This window comes from Talpa europaea (assembly GCF_964194135.1).
Source record: "Talpa europaea genome assembly, chromosome: 3".
Taxonomy (NCBI): Eukaryota; Metazoa; Chordata; class Mammalia; order Eulipotyphla; family Talpidae; genus Talpa; species Talpa europaea.
This window is the reverse complement of record NC_140069.1, coordinates 104,158,001-104,178,132: the sequence shown is the minus strand read 5'-3', so window position 1 is coordinate 104,178,132 and position 20,132 is coordinate 104,158,001. Positions and strand designations below refer to the sequence as shown.

The following is a 20,132-nucleotide window of genomic DNA, read 5'->3' as shown; positions in this document are numbered from 1 at the left end:
AGCCCTGATGCGGGAGAGGGTGTCTTTAGCTGGAAATAGTGGAGAAGGACAAGGGAAAGGCAGGAACAAGGGCATGGGGCAGGAAAGGGCTGGAGTGGGCCTGCAGGTCGAGAGCTCAGGATGGCTGGTGTGCAGGCTGTGTGTAGGGGGGTGGGGTGTATGGCAGCTGGGGGCTGAGTTGTGCAGGTTCCTTAGCCTCTGCACATGGCCTCTCCTGTTGGGCAGGCCGGGGACACATACAGATAATATTATAAGGTGGGAGGAGATGCAGGATTGAGAACGCAGATGCTTTCTGCGGCCAGGTGGAAGCATGCGCTAGGCATAGCTTTGTTAATGTTTGTTTAGGAGAACTTTGTGCTAGTTACTATTCTCGGGGCACAGTGAATAAGAATGCCGGAAGCTGCCGTAAGGGAACTTATACCTTCTTGTGTTGGGGGTTTGTGATGGAGAAGTGTTCATTTCAGATACTGACAGGTGCCCGAGATGGGGGTGCCAGGACGACCCCAGGGGACAGGCCATTTAAATTGAGGCCTAAAAGGTGTGGTCACTTTGCAAGGGATGAGATGAGTAGGTGGTAGAGTGGGCTAGTGGTTAAGAACAAGGCCCTGGAACCAGAGCTGAGATAGGAATCCAACCCTGTCATTTACCAGATGTGTGGACTTGGGCAAGTCACCTAACCTCTCCATGCCTCAGTTTCCCCATCTGTCAAGTGGGGATAACAACAGCAGGGTCCCAGGGTCATTAAGAGGACTGCGTGAGCTAGCACGTGTGAGGTGCATATAGTGGCCACTGGCACAGGGAAGGGCCTGTAGGCGCAGCCTTGACTTCTGGGGTCCTTATGGCCAGTAGCACAGCATTCCAAGCTAGAGAAGCATCTTAACAGTTGCTAACTTGGGAAGACATTTGGTGGACTTGAGAGAAAGGTGACCAGTGTGACTTACTTAGCCTGTGGACCCGAAGAAGAATGGAGGTTCCATTACGGGGAGATGTGTCAGCTATGATTTGAACACAGTGAGAAACCCTGGAAGGTTTCAGCAGGGACATTTTGCAGTCTGCAGAGAAGCAGCAGGAGACCCTGGGAGGCTGAGAGGGGGTGTCTAGGTGAGGGACCGTGGATGCTTGGGCTGGAATTTTAGGTGAGGTACTAGAGAAAGTAGTAACAATCAGAATACATAAACCTGCAGGGTTTATCAGAAGAAGTTCTTTGGATATGAAGGGAAGAAGAGAAATAACGATAACTTCACATTTTTGTCGTGATCATCTTCAGTGGGCAGAGGAGGATAGTGGTGCCCGTTACTGAGATGGGAAAGCCTGGGCAAGAGCAGATTTTTGGGAGGAAGAGACAGTGCTGCTCTGGCACGTTCTTTTGAGAGCCCTAATGCGTGCCTGGGTGTCAGGAAGGCAGCTGGTGTGAGCAGCAGGGATTCATGCAGCTGTGGAGAACTCTTTCCGAGGGAATTCACATCTCCCCTCATTTTAAATACCATGTTTGCAGGATCTCTACACCTGCTTGTAACTTGTGACCCATGGGTGGTCCCCAGACCTCCCCCTACCTTAGAAGATGAGTTGCCAGGCTAAGAGCAAACCTTGTCAGTGTAAGGTTCTCTGGCTCCCAGATAAGACAGTTCCTAGCAGCGTGGCCAGTCTCCATTGCAAGACCTCCATGACTCATGACCAGCCCAGCTTCCTTCACTCGTTCACTAGCCCTTCACTCAGTAGCCCTTGTGTGGCAGGCCTTGTGCCAGGCCCGAGGGCAATAGTAAGAGAAGTAAGGGTACAGTGTCCTGTGCCTCCTTTTATTTGATGCATTTCATCTGTTCAAGCTGTAGTGCCTAGTAACCAGGTGATGATTTATGGCACTGGCCATAACAGTGCTGGCAGTGCAGCCTGAGCCAAGCTGGGGAGGCGTGTGTGTGTGTGTGTGTGTGTGTGTGTGTGTGTGTGCGTGCGTGTGAGAGAGAGAGAGAGAGAGAGAGAGAGAGAGAGAGAGCGCTTGTGCTCATGAGCTCAAGGGACTGCGAAGAGCAGCTTTAGTTCATCCTGGCTGTGAACTTGACTTCTTCCCTTGGATCTAAGAATCTTTTTATTTATTTTGGGCTTTGTGCCCTGCTGGCAGCTTGCCCGGGGTGGGCAGCGATCTTCCAGTTCATCTCTGTTCTATTTAATGCTTGCCGAGGGGTGAGCTTCTTGCTCTGCTTTGGGCTCTCCTTTTTGCAAGGATCCGCTCTCAGTATAAGTAGGTTTTAAAACTGTGCTGCTAATAGTTTTTTCTCTTGCAAACTTGCTGGGGAAAAAAAGAAACCCAAGGGAACTGGACATTAAATTACATAGTGCACATTTTCAAAACCACCCGCTTTCCAGTGAATCTTCAGAAGTATGCTTGACTGTTCATTTTCAAAGTGGGTCACGTCCTTTCACACCGCCGTGCTCAGAGTGTGGTCCTGGACCGGCATGTCTGCGTCACTCGGGAACTTATTTGATATTCAGACTCTCAGATCCCACCACAAACGGACGGTTTAGAATCTGTGTTTCAACCAGACCCCCATGTAACTTCTGCACAGTCAAGTGGGAGATGCAGCACGTCAGATGACAAGCTTCTGGAACATGCTCAGTCTCTTTGGGTGGCTTTTCTATACACAATGCAGAAGATGGTTCACTGGTGCCCTTTATGTCTTCTGAGAATCAAACAAAAAAAAAAGAGACAGGACAGAGGTGGAGCTCTGGCTCAGCCTGAAAATCTGGTGCAAGCGAATGTTGTGAAGCAGCTAGTTGCTGAGGCATCTTTAAAACACATTCTTTTGGCCACAATCTAAGTGATACTACTTTGGTCGGCAAGGGGCTTGGGATATTTTTGTTAGATGAAAACTGGGCTGTCAGTCTGGAGAAGAACAGGCTCAGGGGCTAAGGCCGCGTACCTCCACTTCAGCTCTGTTGTCGTTAATGACAGTTGTCATCCAGTGTTGGAGGGGCCTTCGGGGGACGCAGATCTGTTCTGTGAGGGGCAAAGGGAAGGCTTCCATAAGGTTGTATCATCCCGAAGGAGACCTTCCTCACATTTGGAGACCTGGCTAAAGGAAAAGGGGTCCTTTAGAGCAGGTGAATCCCCACCCCTAGGGGAATTGAGGCCGGGGCTGGACATCCACTTGCTTGGGCTGTTATAGGGGGATCAGCTTGACATGTGGAGTTGTGTTAAATCACCTTTTAACGTGTTTTCTAGTTGTGTAAACTGTAGAGAGGAGAAGGGCTCACAGAACTGGGTTTCAATCCCAGCTTTCCCACTTACTAACCTACCTTTGGCCAAGTTACTTAATTTTTCTAAGCCTCAGTTTCATCATCTGAAAAAGGAATCATTAAGCTCATTTCATGGAATGGTGTGAAAAGTAAATGAAAGGCTAGATTGTCAATTTCCTACCAGGGTCTGGCATGATGAACTTCAGAGCTCCTCCTCCTCCTTCTTCTATGTACTTGGTGTCTTTGCCTTGTCTGGGGTAGACTGTAATCACTTAACAGTTTGAGCAGCCAGCTTGATAGTGGATTTTAATCTCACACACTTCTGATTCTTGTTAACTGCCAGTGGTTGATCTTGCCTATTTTGCTTAACTGGGGTGTTTTAATGAGGCCAGAATAGGAGGGAAGCCCTGGAAGGGAACTTTCTTGGCAGCACCCCTGATGTGGGCCATTGGTTCTGCAGCTGGATGTCTGTGGTGACTGCGGGATGTCAGCCAGGAGGGCTGGACAGAGCCACACAAGCTGTCATCACCAGGAAGGCCCCTGTCCATGCAGGTGGCAGTGCTCTGGTGTGATTGCTAACCCTGGCCTGGTGTACCAGCCCCTGAATTTAGAGCATGTGTAGCTGTATCTGCTCTTAGTTCCCTCTGCAGATGCAACATGCTTGTAGGTGGGAATCTGAGATAAGGCAGACCTGCGGCAGGCAGCATTTTCATAATGCACCCAGATATGAGTGCCATCCCTTCACTGCTTTTTAACCACTCCTTTCCCCCCCCCCCCACAAACATACACACAGAAATTAAAAGATTTTTTTGCCTGAGCAAAGGGGAGATACAGTTGGTCTGTCTCAGTCTGCTTCCAGGTATGGAAAGTACCCCTTTCTATCCCTTTCTCCCTGCAACAGCTTCCAGCATCATCCACCTCACTAAACTCCTGTCTCCTGCCTCCTGCTAGGCTTCCGGTCTCCTGGCACCAGGCCATCAGGACCGCTCCCTTCTGGGCATTCAAAAAAGTTTGGATCATGTTACCTATTAATATTATATTTCCCCAACGCAGCCTCAGGCTCCCTGGGGTCAGGGCCCAGTAGCTTGGCCAGGAGGCTTCCACAGAAATACCAGGCACCTTAATAAATTCATATGGCAATGACTCCAACAGTCCACGTCAGAGAGCTCAGTGTCCAGGCCGTGGACCTTAGCTGGACTCCGGCCACACATGGGCCAGTTGTATCTGTCCTCACTTCCAGCACAGCTATGAGAAGAGGGGGTCAGTGGCTGCTCATGGAGGCTGACAGATTGTTTGAATGGAGTAATAGGATGGTGTGGAAAATCAGCTTGAAACCTGGCATCTTGGGAAGAGGGATCAGGGAAAGGGAGCAAAGAAGTAATTGACATATAGTCCATTTTATTCTTTATTAACATCCCCCTTTGTTCCATAAAGGATTGGTGCATAGAACAAAGTAGAAATAAAATACAGTTTGTGGAGTGAGGTAGGATATAAAGAAGCAAATATATCATTAAGATCCAGGGAAGAAAGTAATATATTACATGAGCCTTTGCATATGACCCAAATTCTTCCAAATTTAAAAAAAAAAAAAAAGCAAGGGAAAAATGTTTCCCAAGCTGTCTTCTTAGACTGGCAAAGACTTATTTGATTTCCCCTCTGTCTGTTTCATTGCACCCTGGGCAGAGGAAGCCAGCGAGCCATTCTGCCCTCTGGCAGGCAAGCATTGCCCTCTGTAAAAGGATTTGCCCATTAAGGAGAGAAGGCCTGGAAGGTGGGCCATCCCTGCCACTTTCAAATGATCAGCTTTGATGAGTCATCACTACTAATTGGTTTTATTTTCTTTTGTGCAATAGCCTGATTCAAAGTCGACTTGACAGCCATATTGGCCCAGAAGGTATAATGAGGCAATGCTGAGCTTTTCTGAATAAAGAAGAGGGGAAAGGAACAGGCTGAGGGGTGGGGATGCCTTTTATGTGACTGGGGCATGAATTCCAGCAGAATTGAGAGCTCTCTCGTGTTTAAGGAGCAGGAGAGTGGCTTGCATTCCCCTGCAGTGCTTCTGACTTGAGGCTAAGTGGAGGGGAGGCAGGGGGCTCTGCCACCTGGTCTGGGTTTCTTGGCAGCAGGGCCCATCAAAGAGTCCTAACAGCCCATGGTGAAAGACCGACAGACAGCAGAAGGGTTAGGAGTGCTGGCCCTGGAATAAGGATGTGCTTGATCCTGCCATTCCCTAGTTGTTTCTTCTCAGGCAATTTACTTAAGTTCTCAAAGACTCAGTTTTCACATTTGGAAAATGGCAGATAATAGTAATAGCTTTAGAAAGTTGCTGGGAAGGTAAAATTAGGTAATAAATGAGAGACACTTAGTCTGGTCCTTGGGTATGATATAGCATCTCTCATTTTTAGTGACTCCAATCATTTATGTAAGTATTTTATTAATTCAATTTTCTTTGTGAATTCCCCATTTTATTGCACTTTTTTTTTTTTTTTTGTTCCATTGATGTTGGCAGGGGTTTTCCCATGTTGTACTTCTACCTCCTCCCCCACCCCGCCATGGCAGACTGTGGTCATGCTCCACAGACTCATCTTGCTAAGCTCAGACAGCGCACCAGCACCACTTGATTCAGCATTGCCAGTGAATTATATATTTTTATGCTTAAAACAGATCTCGGAGTTATCAAACCTGATCGGGGTAAAGGAAGTGGAACTTCTTACTTTACCCTTGACAACGACCACGAGAGTTGGAGAGATGTAGTACATTCCCTTCTCTGAGAACGCTGGACGTGGAGCTGGAAGGAGTGCATGGTATTTCCTATTCTTGACCTTGACCTGGTCTTGGACAATTTACTTGACCTTGGAATGTCAGTTTCCTCACGTAAAGAGAATAGGCCTCTGTGGGGCTGTTTTTATGCTAAGATGAATTTGTTTTTATGTATATTTTCTTGTTACTCTTTTCTATCTAGGTAAGTTTTAATAGGGTTAGGGAGACCCTCTGTAGCTGGGGCTCTTGCCTGATCATGGCAGTGAAGCCCCTCCCCATGTAACTACCTTCTCCCTCTTCTGGGTGCCTCTTCTGAGTCCTAGCCCTTGTGCCCACCTCAAGAAAGCCCCTCTCTCCACTGACAATCTCCTGGACTTGTGCCAGGGACAAGGTTCCAGACAGGTGACCTTCCTCTTCTCTGCAGGTTGGTATGGGGCTCGCCCTGGGACTGGAGGCATGAGGAAAGGGTCAGGCCTCACTATGTCTTTTCTTGAGGTGTAGCCCTGTCTGGAACATGACTTTTAACAGCTGGCCCTTCTTGTCAGACAAAGCAGCTGAATGGAAAGGACATAGACTTTGCAGCCCATGAGTTTGGATTGGAGTTCTGCTACAAAACCATGTGGTCTTAGAAAAGTTACATAACCTCTCTGAACTCCAGTATCCTGTCAATCAAATGGGAAGGACAGTTTTACTCAGTGTGAAGACAGGGCTATGTCTGGTCCCAGCTTTATCTGGCATCTGCATATAATCAGCGAATGATAACTGTTTCTGAAGCATGTGTAAGTGCCTGGTGGGTCTGCTGTTCTTGCACCTTCCTCTTTCCTTTCTTCTTCTAATTCCTCTTCCCATTACATCCTCACAGTAGATTGACAGGAAGTTCACTGATCATTGGTCACTCATACGTGAAATGAAGGAAGTTCACTGATCATTGGTCACTCCTATGTGAAATGAATATTTCATGCCAGACACTAAGGGGAGAGAGATTTTTTATTGGCAGACAATTCATGCCTGTGTGGGACTTACATTGCAATGGAAGGAGAAAGATAATAAACTCAATGAATAAAGTATAGGACATAAGAGAAGGTGGCCAGTGCTGTGGGGAGAGAGAGACCAGAAAAGAGGGGTGGAGGCAGAAGAGAGGGAGTCGGAGCTGCCATATTACTAAGGTGGAGGAGATGGAAGGCCTTATTTAGAAGGTGACATTTAGACAAAGATAGTTAATGATGATCTGGGGCCAGGTCCCTTTCTCCTCACCACTCTGTCCTATTTTCCTTGCTGTTGCTCAGATCTTTGCATGTGAAAGGCAAGGTGAGGTAAGGACAAGTCCCATGAGCAGTTCTGGGTTTCATCTCCTATAGTGACCGTGAGGGTGCTAGGAACTTCACAACAATGTCCTCTTCTCTGGGAGTTCCTTGTGTTTGGCTCTCCAGTCCCCAGGCTTCCCAAGGTACCTCATCTGGAGGGGTCCTGGGCCAGATCTAGAGCTTGTGGCAAAGCAGCAGTCAGTTGATTGGGCAGATTTCCTTGTAGGAAGCCAGGCTCTGCCCCGTGCCTCTTGCTCACTCTATGTTTGCCCTGGCACCCAGCACCTCAGCTGCGTTTATGCTCACCCAGGTGCCGGGGCTTTCAAAACAAGGGTGGCAGTGTTTTGGTGCTAGTTTTGGTTACAAAGCAGTGTACACCTGTCCAGGCCACCACCACAACTGTTGGGACCACCCTTCCCAGTCCAGTTCTGATGGCCTGGATGGCTTGTGGCTTAACAGTGACACCAGAAAACCTTTTTTGCCTGGTCAAGGTGATCATCTCTCTGAACTCTCTTCCTGTCTCACCTACCTCCCTTCCACTGGCCTCCAAGGCAAGTCCTTGCTTTAAGATTTGTCTCTGGACAGCTTTCTGTGAGAAGTTAGCGGGGACATATAACAAACATACAAGGGAACAACCCATCTAGAATGCTTCCTGTAGTAATGCTTTAGTGTACTTTAGTGTACTGAAGTACCTTCTGGGGCAATTATTTAAAACCTAGACTCTTGTGCCCACATACAGGGGACATTGTGGCTTAGTGGATTTGGGATGGGATGAAGGAATTTGTTGCTACTCCATCGTCACCACCATCACCACCAGCTGGTCACACTTGGATTAATCCACAGTCAGAGGTGCAGCTTACCTCCCTAACCTGTACTTCAAGGCTGGGTGAAAGCAATTGTTCGATTCTACCAGAGTCTAACCCAGCACTGAGCTCCAGTTGACTCTTAATACCGTGTTGAAGGTTGGAGGCCATGTGAGGTGAATCCTTCTATAAAAAACCCTTCACAATGTGAAGTGTTACCTACTAATGGGTCTCCATATATTTGCAGTCTGAATGTTTGAATTTTTCTTAAAGTAGAAGGATGTCTTCATTCAGGATTTTAATGCCAAAACAATAGCATCCTGAAAAGAACTCAATAGTGATAATTACTTTTGAAGGCATCTGAGCCACACTTTCCTCCATGAACATTGCTTTCATAGAGGTTTTCCAAGTTACATCATTTGTTAGCACTTTTCAGCCTTAGCTGCTCATTAGAATCACCTGGGAGCTTTAAAAGTACTGATACGTGGGCTCCACCCCCAGAATGTGGCCTGAACCTCAGGATTTTCAAATGTTTCTTAGGTGATTCTACTGTGTGGCCAGGGCTGCAGATCACTGACCTAGAATATGGACCTTCCTGGAGAGCGGAGTGGGAGATTCATTTCCTGAATCTTGCACGGAGTCCTCTTGCACTAGAGATGGGAAGTCTGCTGGATCCTGTGATCCAAGACTGCTCCGAAATCTGAATTGAAAATATAAATGTGAATCATCAGTTGCATCAATGTTGAACTGTATATCTAGACTACGTGTGCGTACAGAGAAATAAGGGGCGGGCATGCACCAGATACGTAGAAACAGTTTTTTTCTTTTGTGTGCTGGAATTTGGGGACATTTAAAATCTTTTTTATACTTTTCTCCATACACCTAACTTAAGATAAGCATGAGCTATGTTTATAGTCAGGAAAAATGTTTTCCATAAAGAGGTGGAAAACAATTGACGGTTATTTTGTATGTATAATCTTGGCTATTGTATATGTTTTTACTTAAAGAAAGTATATTTCAATTCAGAATTCAGAGCCATCTTGGGTCATAGGATCCAGGAGATGGAAAGTCTATTTTGCCCAACAGTACGATATGGGTAATGTTTCTTCAATTTATATAAACATTTATATGAGGTCTTGTCAGATTCAAGCTCTAATTATACCTCCTAAATAGAATATCTACTTTATTGTTAAAGTTCTGTATATTTTTAAAAATAGGAGACAAATGGTGTTCAGAGGAAGCCCTGGTGTATCCCAATAGCTTATCAGTTGTATCTGGGTAATTTGTGGGCTGGGGACAGAACACCACCACTAAGTGCTAGTCACTGTTGAGTTGCATTCTTTAGCCCCTTTGAGGAGTCCTGTTTTCATTTGCCTTCTGGAATACTCTGATATATAGAAGGTCCAACCCCAGGCAGCAAGGAGTGGCCTCCAAACACATGGGAGGCAGAGCCACGCACAGGGGCATGTGAGTGTCCTTGGACCCGACTATCCTTTCCTTGCTGAGGGATGCTGACATTTATATTCATATCTGAAAGTGCCTGATTTCTAAATGCAAACAACTAACTTTAAAAATTAAGGATAATGGCGGGGGTGGGGGCGGTAAACAAAACACACCGGGCCTTTTTGTAACCCTCTGGAAGCTAGTCTGAGGTCTTGGTCTGCTAAGTCATCTGAGACAGTTGGTACCAATTCACTCTGCTTCATTCAATTCTAAATGGACTGTGGTGGAGGATTATAGGGGCTTTGGTGGTGGCTGTGGTGTGGCAATCTACTAATAAGAGGTGCACTTATACCTCTAAATCATATACAGTATTATACACTGATGATAACCTCAATACAGAATGATACTACTAAAAAAAGCTGGATGCAGGGCCTCCCCATGGTGCAGCGGTTAAGCGCTGGGTTGCAAAGCTGCCCGCAGCCTCTGCAGTGCCGGTTCGATCCCCAGCCGGGCGAGGGTCCCACATGGCGCGCAGACCTCTCCTGCTGCCCACTGCTCCCCTCAGCAGTGTACTTCATCAGTCTACCTGCTCTGCTCTCCCCTCTGGCTCTGGTGAATTCTCTCACCCTCTCGCGCTTCTGCTTGTACCCCAGTGCTTGTATAAATAAATAAATAAATCTTTAAAAAAAAGTTGAATGCATTATGTTGTTCTGCGTGGCAGGCACTGTTCAAAAGACTGGAAATATAGGTCCAAAGTTATGATCCTTGCCTTGGACAGAGTAGCTTATGGTTGATAGCTGCTGCTCTTAAAAATTGGTCCCTAGACCAATATCCTCTGCATCACCTGGAAACTTGTAAGAAATGCAAATTCTCTATCCCCACCCCCACACCCACTCAATCAGAACCTACATTTTAATAAAATCTGCAGTCTATTTTAACAAACCTTCCTAGTAGTTCTGGTGCCTGCTGAGGTTTGAGAACCTCTGGTCTAGGAGGGGAGTCAGGCTTCCGGGCAGTGATCTATGGGCAGGGGAAGAAGGGGCTGGAGCCAGAAAATGAATGGCCCCCCTGAATCTTATGGGCTGCGTAGGAATTGGCTAAGGGAAACAGTGGGAAGGGGTGTCTTGGGGTAAGAGCAGTCATGGTAAAGAGGAGAGGTTGTGAAGGGCATGTTTGGAAATTGTTAATGTAATGCATCAGACTGGGACTGATGTTCTGGGAAGTACACTGGGAGGTGAGCTGAGTGGAACAGGTGGGGCCAGGTTTTGAGACTAGGCCAAGTTATTGCATTGCCTCTTGTAGGTGTTGGGACATCATCGAGGACCTTTTAGACTTGGGTCTGTCTAGCAAAGTAATACTGGGAGCGGGGTTCAAATTCCTTCTGGGTAGACCCAACTCTCCTGCTACTCTACTGGCCTAGATATCCTGGCAGGACTAGGATCTGGGTCAGCAATTGCTATTCTTGGATAGGGTGCTGGGGAGAAGGGGAAAATATCTGTGAGTGAGGCAGCAGCCTCTGAGGGCATGGGTAACAGCGACACTAGTGCGCTGCTCCTTTTCTTCCCACTGGGAAAATGTACACTCTCCAAGTGTACTAAGTGCTTGCTGGTGTTCTCAGCAATTACAGTGGGCTTTCTAATCCTATGTTAAAAGCAGTCTATTAGCTGATGTGGCAAATATTTTGAACTCAAGGCCAGGAGAGCTCAGGTCTAGACCTAACAATGGCTTATCCCTCTCCTGCCCCCCCCCCCCCGCCCCCCTCCCCCAAGAGGTAGGAGAGTGACTGGGTAGGAGAGTGACTAAGCAGATGCACTGTCACCTCCCCCTGCTGGTGGATTTGTAGAAAGCCTTGTTTGTAATCTCAATACAAAGAGGAGCTGGTGGGGCAGAGCAAATAACAGAAATACAGAAGTAGACTGAGGTTGAATCCATTGATTAAGAATAGTTGTCCACATATAGTAAGTTTTAAAATGTTTACTTTTGTGAGAGAGTGAAAGGAAGCTTTAACTCCCTCCATTCATTGCAAAATTAGGTAAACATTCAAAATGAAGTAATTGCTTTTGTCCTGCCACACTACCACTTGTCATGCATTAATGATTACTTTAACAATCTCCTTTATTCTGCCTGTTTTGAATGTTTGTTCTGCCCTAAAATAAACAGGTTTTCCACTTGATTGCTTAGGGGTTTTTGTCTAATCAATCACAAATATCTGTGCTTATTGACTGTGTATGTACAAAACAATGAAGGTAGATCTTTATAGGCATTAAAATGATATTTAAAGTGAGGGAAACGTGTGTCTACTTAATAACCAATCTCTTTTTTACCCACAAAGATGCTGTAGGGGTTATTGATTATGCTGTTATCAACATGATAAATTATATAGGGTTTTTTCAGAGGAGGGTAAAGTTGCTGCTGAGAAACTTTGGGGTTGCATTTTCTAAACAGTTTTCCAAAAACTTTCCTGAATTCTCTTCTGAACTCCTCTTATTTGCTACTGTCCAAATTGCAATGGTCTTTTAAACAAAAACCAAACTTCTTTTAAAATCCTTGCCTTGGTTTTGCCCCTACGGGTCTGAACAAATCGGACTCATGATAGATGGTTGGGGTGCATTTCCTAGTTGAAGGACAGCCCAGTGAGAGGAAACTTGAGCAGAAGGGCATACTGGCTTTGAACCCTCTTACTAAGTGGATGCAAGCCAGTAACCTCTAGGCATAGTCAATAAACTAGATGTTGTTTAGGTCCTTGTCAGCTTGATTCATATGTTCTAATCAAAGTGATTAAGACATATGACCTCATTTACACAAGGAGAACAGCATTGGAAATATAGAAAGAGAAGGAGTAAAGTTACATTTATCCTCTTACAAAAACTCTCAAACACAGCTTAATGTCAGATCATCCAGAGTGTTAACTGTAGATTGGGCATATTCTATGTTCTTAATTACAACTCTACTTTTTGATTTTTTTTTTTCCAGTTGCAAATGAAGCTGGAGACAAGACAGCGAGACCACTTGCCCGCTTCTCCCGTGAGTAAATCTCATTTCACTTCTTTTCTGGGCTCCTTCAGAACAAGTTCTCCAGAGGCCTTTTCACCTATAGAATATACACCCTGTAACTTTGCCAGCAATCAGTAATACACTGTCAATAAGGGAGTAATACAGGAAATCTCTCCAACAGGTTACTGTTCTATTTGAATCTCCTCATGGGGACCTATTCATTGCCATTGCCTTCTTGATCCTTAGAACTGTGGTTTATCAAGCTGTGCTCTAAGACTTTGCTGATCATAGTGTTGCCCTCAGAGTAGCAGGAGAAACATTACCTGGGTCCTTTTTAGAACTTCAGAGCCCCAGATTCACCCCAATCCACTGAATCAGATGTGCATTTTGCCAGCCCCATGGATTCCTATGCGCATTTGAGTTTGAGAAGGGCTACATTGGGGAGTCCCCTGAGAACCCTACAGGGTGGGCTTTTTATGAAGGTAGAGTGAGAAGGAGTATGTGAAATGCTTATAGTTATCAAGGTACAAAGACATGGGAAAGCCCGTCACCTATAGTTTGGTGACATTTTAAAGCTCAGATAGATTGAATGATTTTCCACTAGTCCTGGGACCTCAGAGCTCCCCATCAATTTCACTTGACTCCTTTGTCTTCAGGTCTTGATCTCTACAGGAGAACAGGAATCAAAAGCCTTGTATTGCTTTTTTATTTATTTTTTTAAAATTTTTTGCGCCAGTGTAGTCAGTCAGTTAATATAGCAAGTTAATGCTCTCTCTGGAATGAAAACAAGGATCCCAAGGAAGGAAGCAGAATTGTCAGAAACTGGGTTGGGCTGGGTGGAGATGCGCTCTGAACTGACTGGGCCTTGCTTAAAGTAATGGTAGAGTTGTAAATTGAAGTAGGTGGAGTTTTCTTTCCCGCAGCACCATTATACTTTCGGGACCTCAGTTATGTCATCTGAAAAATAGGAAATTCATACTCATCTTTTCCCCTTTACAAAAAAATCTACTGTCTTTTGAAGTCACAGCACTAGAGGAGCAGACACATCCCCAGTCGCTGAATCGCTCACACAGGGGTGGCCAGGACTTGAGTGTGAACACCGGCGCTATGTTAAGGAGAATTTCTCAGGGCCTCCCCCGGTGGCGCAGCGGGTTGAGCACAGCGCTGTGAAGCTGTCTGCACCCTCTGCAGCGTGGGTTCCATTCCCGGCCACCTAGGGAGATACCCACATGGGGTAGCAGACCTCTCCTGTCACGCCCGCTGCTCCCCTCAGCAGTGCTTTTGGTCTGTCTGCCTGTTCTGCTCCCCACTCTGTCTCTGGTGAATCCTCTCACCCTCCCACACCCTGACCTGTACCCCAGCTATTGTGTAAATAAACAACAAATCTTTAAAAAAAAATCCTATTAAAAAAAAGATTTCCCAGGGAGAAATCTTCTAAAAAAAAAAAAAAAAGAAGAATTTCTCTATTTCCAGGACTTTTTCCAAACTCTGCCTCCTAGGTTTGTGTTTTTTTTTTCATTTGGGAAGCTTCAAAACTTTGGGATTGATTCCTAGAAATTATTTTTATAGAACTGTAATACTATGTGATAATGAAATAGAACATTAATTGCTAGCATTTTGGAAATTGTACAATAAAACCTTTGCTTCTCACAGGCCCCATCTTTCACTGCCCTCCTACCTGGATCCATTATTTCCAGAATAAGTGTATCATCCCACAGCTCAATGAGGATGATGAATATGCTCTTAGCCCCTTTACTTCTTCATCTGCTTTGCTTTATATCGGCTGAGCAGTGTCAGGCAAATGAATGTGCTGGAGTCCTAACCCAGCCACGCTGCACGCTGTACTTCACGAACACCCTCCGGAGTTCCTGGCGTCCTGACTCGTCACAGGTGTTGGAAGGGCTGGGTGCTAGTGAAAGCTGGAGCAGTTGTTCCTTCAGTGAGAGAGAAGGCAAACTTGCTTGCAAATGGCATCCATAATTTCTAAATGTTTACATCAGAGTTAGAATGATGATGTGTCATTTGAAAGCTTACTAGAAAGAGGTAAGTAAGGTCAGGAGGGGAACAATAGCTATATAGGAAAAAGGTAATTAGTGGCAAGCCAATTAAGTTGAGGTGATTCTGGGCAAAAAATAAAGGAAAAACCCTCCTAATTTAGTACAATGTACTGGAAAAAGTCAACTGGCATATTAGCTATTAAATCTTTTTGTTGCAAATATGAGAGGGGAAAACATTGGGTGATTTTTAAGAAGAAAAAAAATTCTTTATGTAGCATCCCTAGAATAGTGGACACTCACTACACATTACCACATTGAAAACGACCTTGAATCTGTGATGTGACTGAAGTTTGGGAAGATTGGGAGGATTGGGATGACAGACTTTTCTTTAGACTGAAAGATGGAGTATGGCAACATTTTCTGATTTCTACATCTAACATGACAGTGTTTGTTGCCAGCACAGCACTAGACCCAGCAGGAGTAGAGCAAGAGCAGAGGCTGGAGACACTTTGAAAACTAGATCCTGCCAACAGGCATATGAAAAAATGTTCAACATCCTTTATAATCAGGGATTATAAAAATGTTCAATATCCCTTATAATCAAATTAAAACCACAGTGAGATACCACCTCACACCAGTGAGAATAGCACACATTAAAAAAACAGGCAACAACAAATGTTGGCAAGGATGTGGAGAAAAAGGAACTCTCCTACGTTGCTGGTGGGAGTGCAAACTGGTCCAACCACCATGGAAAGCTGTGTGGAGGTTCCTCAGTCTACTAAAAATGGAGCTACCATGTGACCCAGCAATTCCACTTCCTAGGGATCTACTCAAAAGACACAAAAGTATTAATTCAAAAAGATACCTGCACCCCTATGTTTATTGCAGCACTATTTACAATAGGTAAGATATAGAAACAACCCAAAGCCCCAAAATAGACGACTGGATCAAGAAGATGTGGTATACATACACAATGGAATACTATTCAGCAATCAAAAAGATAAACTCATGCCATTTGCAGCAATATCGATGGAGCTAGACAGGATTATGTTCAGTGAACTAAACCAAAAGGAAAAGGAACAATATCGAATGGTTTCACTTATAGGAGGAAGGTAGGGAAACCAAATAAGGGATCAGGAAGAAAACAACAACAACAACAACAACAACAACAATAATGAAACAATAAACCCAGCAGGCAACTGTGGGTCAGAGACATTATGTGATTTAAGGGGAGGAAAAGGGATCCGGGCAGGGGAGGAAAAGCATAAGGGACTATGATGATGGTTCACAGGTGAACTGGTGGTGGGAATTTTCTGGGGAATACCCGATGATGTAAAAGATATAAATTAAAAAAAAAAAAGAAAAGAAAACTGGATCCTCCCGGTGGGCCAACAGATAAGAACTTAGGTGGGAAGGAAGGGACTGGCCCAGTGGCCCCCCAGGTAATCTAAAGATTCTCATTTCTTCTGAGGATCTCACATTCTGATTCCTCATGTCTCTGGAATATGTTATTTATTTCTCCATAGACTTTGCCTTTCTTTGAATCAATATACATTTCTTGGCTTGTGACTATTATGTCACGAAATCCTAAAGGAAAACCAGAGAATAATGGGGTATAGGAATGATGACAGCAGCCACTGGTTTCTGTTCTGCCCTGGCCCATTGATTTACCAGCCTTGCAGGCCTCATTCTGGTCCCTATGAAAGAGGGTTGTCTATAACATTACACCCTTTTTTCACAGCACCCCGTTTCTGTGGTTGACACCACTGCCCAGAGCTACCGTGCCTTCCTCAACAGAATTGATGTCAAAGCTCAGGGGTCAAGCTCAGTGCCTGTCTCCTTAAGATGAGTCATTTGCTGTGCCATCCATGGCAGTGCTGTGGTGGTGGGGGCTGTGCACTACCCTGTCTCCATCACTTTAGTCTTAGCAATAGCATTTGCCCAGCCTTGACCTTAATAAGAGCCATGGACACATAGAGTAACATGGACGTCACTGTCCTAGGAGTGAGGGTGAGGAGCACAAAGAAGGAGGGAGGAGGTATGCTCCCAAGGAAGTGGAGAATATCATCTTTTCCTCAGAAACCTGCAAAAGAATAAAAGTGTCCAAGAGTTCTGAGCAGCCGTAATTTGAAGGTACTATGTGAGCCCAAAGCTTTGGACCAACATGATATCAGTAGATGATATCAGATCGAACTCATCTTGATGCCAGTCATCCTGGGGCTGGAGCCCCGGAGTGTTGGGATTTCCTTCTCTGTGCAAAGCACAGGGTGAGACGGCAGAGGACCTCATGTGGGTGCTGCGTGCAGAACTTCCCGGATGGCCAATGTTCACATCAGCTGTGTAGTGTCTCCATTTTTCAAATGCAGACAGTGCAGCTTGAAGAAAACATTGCTCACTGCAAGGATTCTAGGTCTCCCAACTCCAAATCTTGACATTCCAGGGCACATTACTTCTTTCCTGGTCAAAGGGACAGGATGTTGTCAGTTCTGTGGCGAGAGGTTTGGGGCTCTTGCAGCTCCACAGTGAAGGTGCTCAAGCTCTAGCACAGGGCAGCTTCTTAGAGTCACATTGTAGAGGCCTCCACGCCACACGATTCCATCTGGGTTGGGAATACTTTTCCTCAAATATTTCCTTCTACCAGCTCACTGATACCTGGATTCCCAAAGCCAAGGGAAAAACTGGAAGACTGAAAGGAAATCCCCTTGGGGCCAGGAACACTGGGATTCATTATTACTATGGTGAAAGTGAATAATCTCAGACTGTTCAGGTTCCCCCCACCCCACCCTACCTGAGAGTGTGCTCTCAGTGTGAAACAGAGGGGAGGAAGGGGTTGTTTCATTCATTTGTTCACTTAATTATTTAACAAGTATTTATTGAATACTCACAATGGGCTTGCTAAGGATACAAATTCTGATCAAAACCAAGATCCCTGCCTTGAAGGAATGTAAGACTTGGTATGAGGAGACAGAAAAGTTAATCAACAATGCGGAAAGTGCTCCAAGAGAGGGTGTCAGCCTGGGGGGAGGGGAGGAGGTGTGGCTTTGGGAGCACTGGACTGGGCCTCTGAGTGAGTTAGAGCTTCAGGCTTCCCAGGAAAGGGGGTGCTTGCATCTGGTCTTGGCGGGTGCTGGGATTACCCAGCAAGGAAGGTGTGGGAGGCAGAGCCGGGCAGAAAACACAGACATTGGGGAAACTGGCTGGAGAGGCTGCCAGATCAAGCCAAGGGGGTCTTTGTGCTAGTTTAAGGGGTAGACCCTGATTCTGGGGAAACTTTGGGAGGGTTTTCACACTTGACTCGCATCTCACCCTCTTCTTGGAGCTAGAGGTGGCCTCTGGGGACACAGCACCTTCTTGGTACTGTGAAGTGCTGGACCTTTCCAGGCCAGCTCCAGACTCAACCAGTGAGGAACTTCTTGAGGACTGAACCTCCCTCCCCCAGGCTGGGTGCCTGACACCCACATATTTGGGATGGAGTCAGCTGGCTGCGGGCCTGAGGCCTGGCTGATCTGTACGTCTGGGATGCTGGGAGGCTGCCCTCTGGTGCAGGCTATCCCACTGCCAGCACACATATTCTAGAACCACCCCAGCAATAGGTCCTCAGGTATTGCCAGCGCACTAATGTGAGAGTCCTCAGAATGCCACTAGGACATGGACTTTTGTATCAGACCTGAGTTTGGGTTCTGTGTCCAGGAATTCTGAATTCTGTGTGACTTTGGATTATTAATTCCTCTCTCCTAGCTACACATTCTGCACTGGATTCTGGAACAATACTAGGACTAATTCTAGAATTGTTGTGGATGGTCACTTGGGGCGGAGGTGGTGGTGGTGGGTGTGCTAAAATACTTAGAAACATGTGACATGGGCCCTTAGCAATCAGAACATGTATTGGTCAGGCGTGATGTGAAGGGCGGGGTTCTTGGAGGCCCCTGCTTGTCCAGTGGCTGGATGAGGCTGGGGTGGCTGAACTGGTCCTGGGATAAGTGGTGAAAGCACAGTGCCTGCACACAGTACATGCCGAATAAGGGGCCCTTGTATATATTATTACCCTGATTCATCTCCTCAGCTCCCTTCTTCCTTTCACATATATCTGTTGAAGGTTTTTTGTGTCAGACCTTGGTGACCTTGGAGACACACAAATGAGTCAGTTTGTCGTCAAGGAGCTCACCTTCTAATCAGGAAGAGGGAGGAGTAAGAGACTGCCATGCAGGGTGTGCAGGAAATGCTGGAGCTGTGGGAACCAGATCTGGGAGACTTCATTCCATCTGGGGGGAGGGAATGGTTTCACAGGAGTCCTCCAAGGGAGATAAGCATTAGCTGAGGCTTAGGTGTGAATGGGGATTAATAGGTAAAGGTAACTTCTAATTCTATATAAAGAAAATATAAAAGAAAAGCAGTACCGCTTTTCAGGTAATAAAGGTCACATGTAGTGTTCAGTCTTGGCCACAGTGTGGCAGGAAAAGCCCAGGTTCTGGCTTGCGTCTCTGCTCCTGGAGACTTCCGAGGCTGCATTCTGGACAATGGGCAGATTTGGTGAAGGAGTCCTGGGCCCTGGAAGAGTGTGCCTCAGAGGCGGTGTCGACCCCGAAGCTTGGGTACAAAGCTGTGCAGCTCCATTCAGCAGCTTTATTCACTTCCCTGAGGGGAGAATAATTTCTCTCCTGAGATGAACAATGATGGGAAAGAAAATTTTGGTAATACTGTGTCAAAAGCAGTAAGACAATGGGGTCTAACTAGCAATGCCTGCAAATTTGCCCTCTTTTGCTTTGGGAGGTAAAAATTCAGACATCATTGAAAACAGATTTTTCTGTTGGAGAGCTGGAATGATGTGGATGAACCGATGCCTCATATATATATATATATATATATATATATATATATATATATATATTTAAAGATTTCTTTATTTATACAAGCACTGGGTACAGTCAGAAGTGCGGGAGGGTGAGAGAATTCACCAGAGCCAGAGTGGGGAACAGAACAGGCAGACTGACTGAAATACACTGCTGAGGGGAGCAGCGGGCGGCAGGAGAGGTCTGTGCACCATGTGGGACTCTCGCCGGTGGCTTGGGATCGAACCTGTGCTGCAGAGGCTGCGGGCAGCTTTGCAGTCCAGCGCTCAACCACTGTGCCACTGAGGAGGCCCAGGAACCTCATATTTTTATACTGGATATATGACCTGAGTCATCCATCCTGTCCCCTGGACAGAGATGGGTGGGGCAGGCAAGGTGCTACAGTGAGTAGAAGTGTTAGGGTTAGGATAGTGGGTGATAGTGGGTGAAGCTCTTTGTGGAACCCCTGGGCAAATTCTGGATCATGTCTGAAAGAGTGCTCCTACTCAGCCAGAAAACTTTCTAAGTTGATTGTCACAGTGACAAGTTGCAAACAATGGGAACTTGATTTGGGAGTGTGTAGGCTGTGAAGCCAGGATGGTGAGATAAGAAGATAAAATGAGTAAAGAAATGGCTGAGAAGTGCCACAAGCAGTGTGCTATGAAGCTGGCTGTGCATTCAGTGTTCTTGGATGCGTACTAGGGGTGAGGCAGAGCCATATATAGGGTCCAGGAAGGACAGGGACTGCATTTTGAGAGTTTCCATTTTGTC

General features: G+C 45.9%; 1 protein-coding gene across 3 annotated transcripts in view; it reads left to right on the top strand.

The window, feature by feature from the left end:
• PDE1C (phosphodiesterase 1C) overlaps positions 1–20,132 on the top strand; it is a gene marked incomplete at both ends in the record, with an annotated part of 491,455 nt that overhangs the window by 138,479 nt on the left and 332,844 nt on the right. For all 3 annotated transcript variants that reach the window (XM_084229771.1, XM_084229773.1, XM_084229772.1), the window contains one exon: positions 12,515–12,565. In XM_084229771.1, coding sequence (XP_084085897.1) covers positions 12,515–12,565 — 51 coding nt within the window. The remainder of the gene's footprint in view (positions 1–12,514; positions 12,566–20,132) is intronic.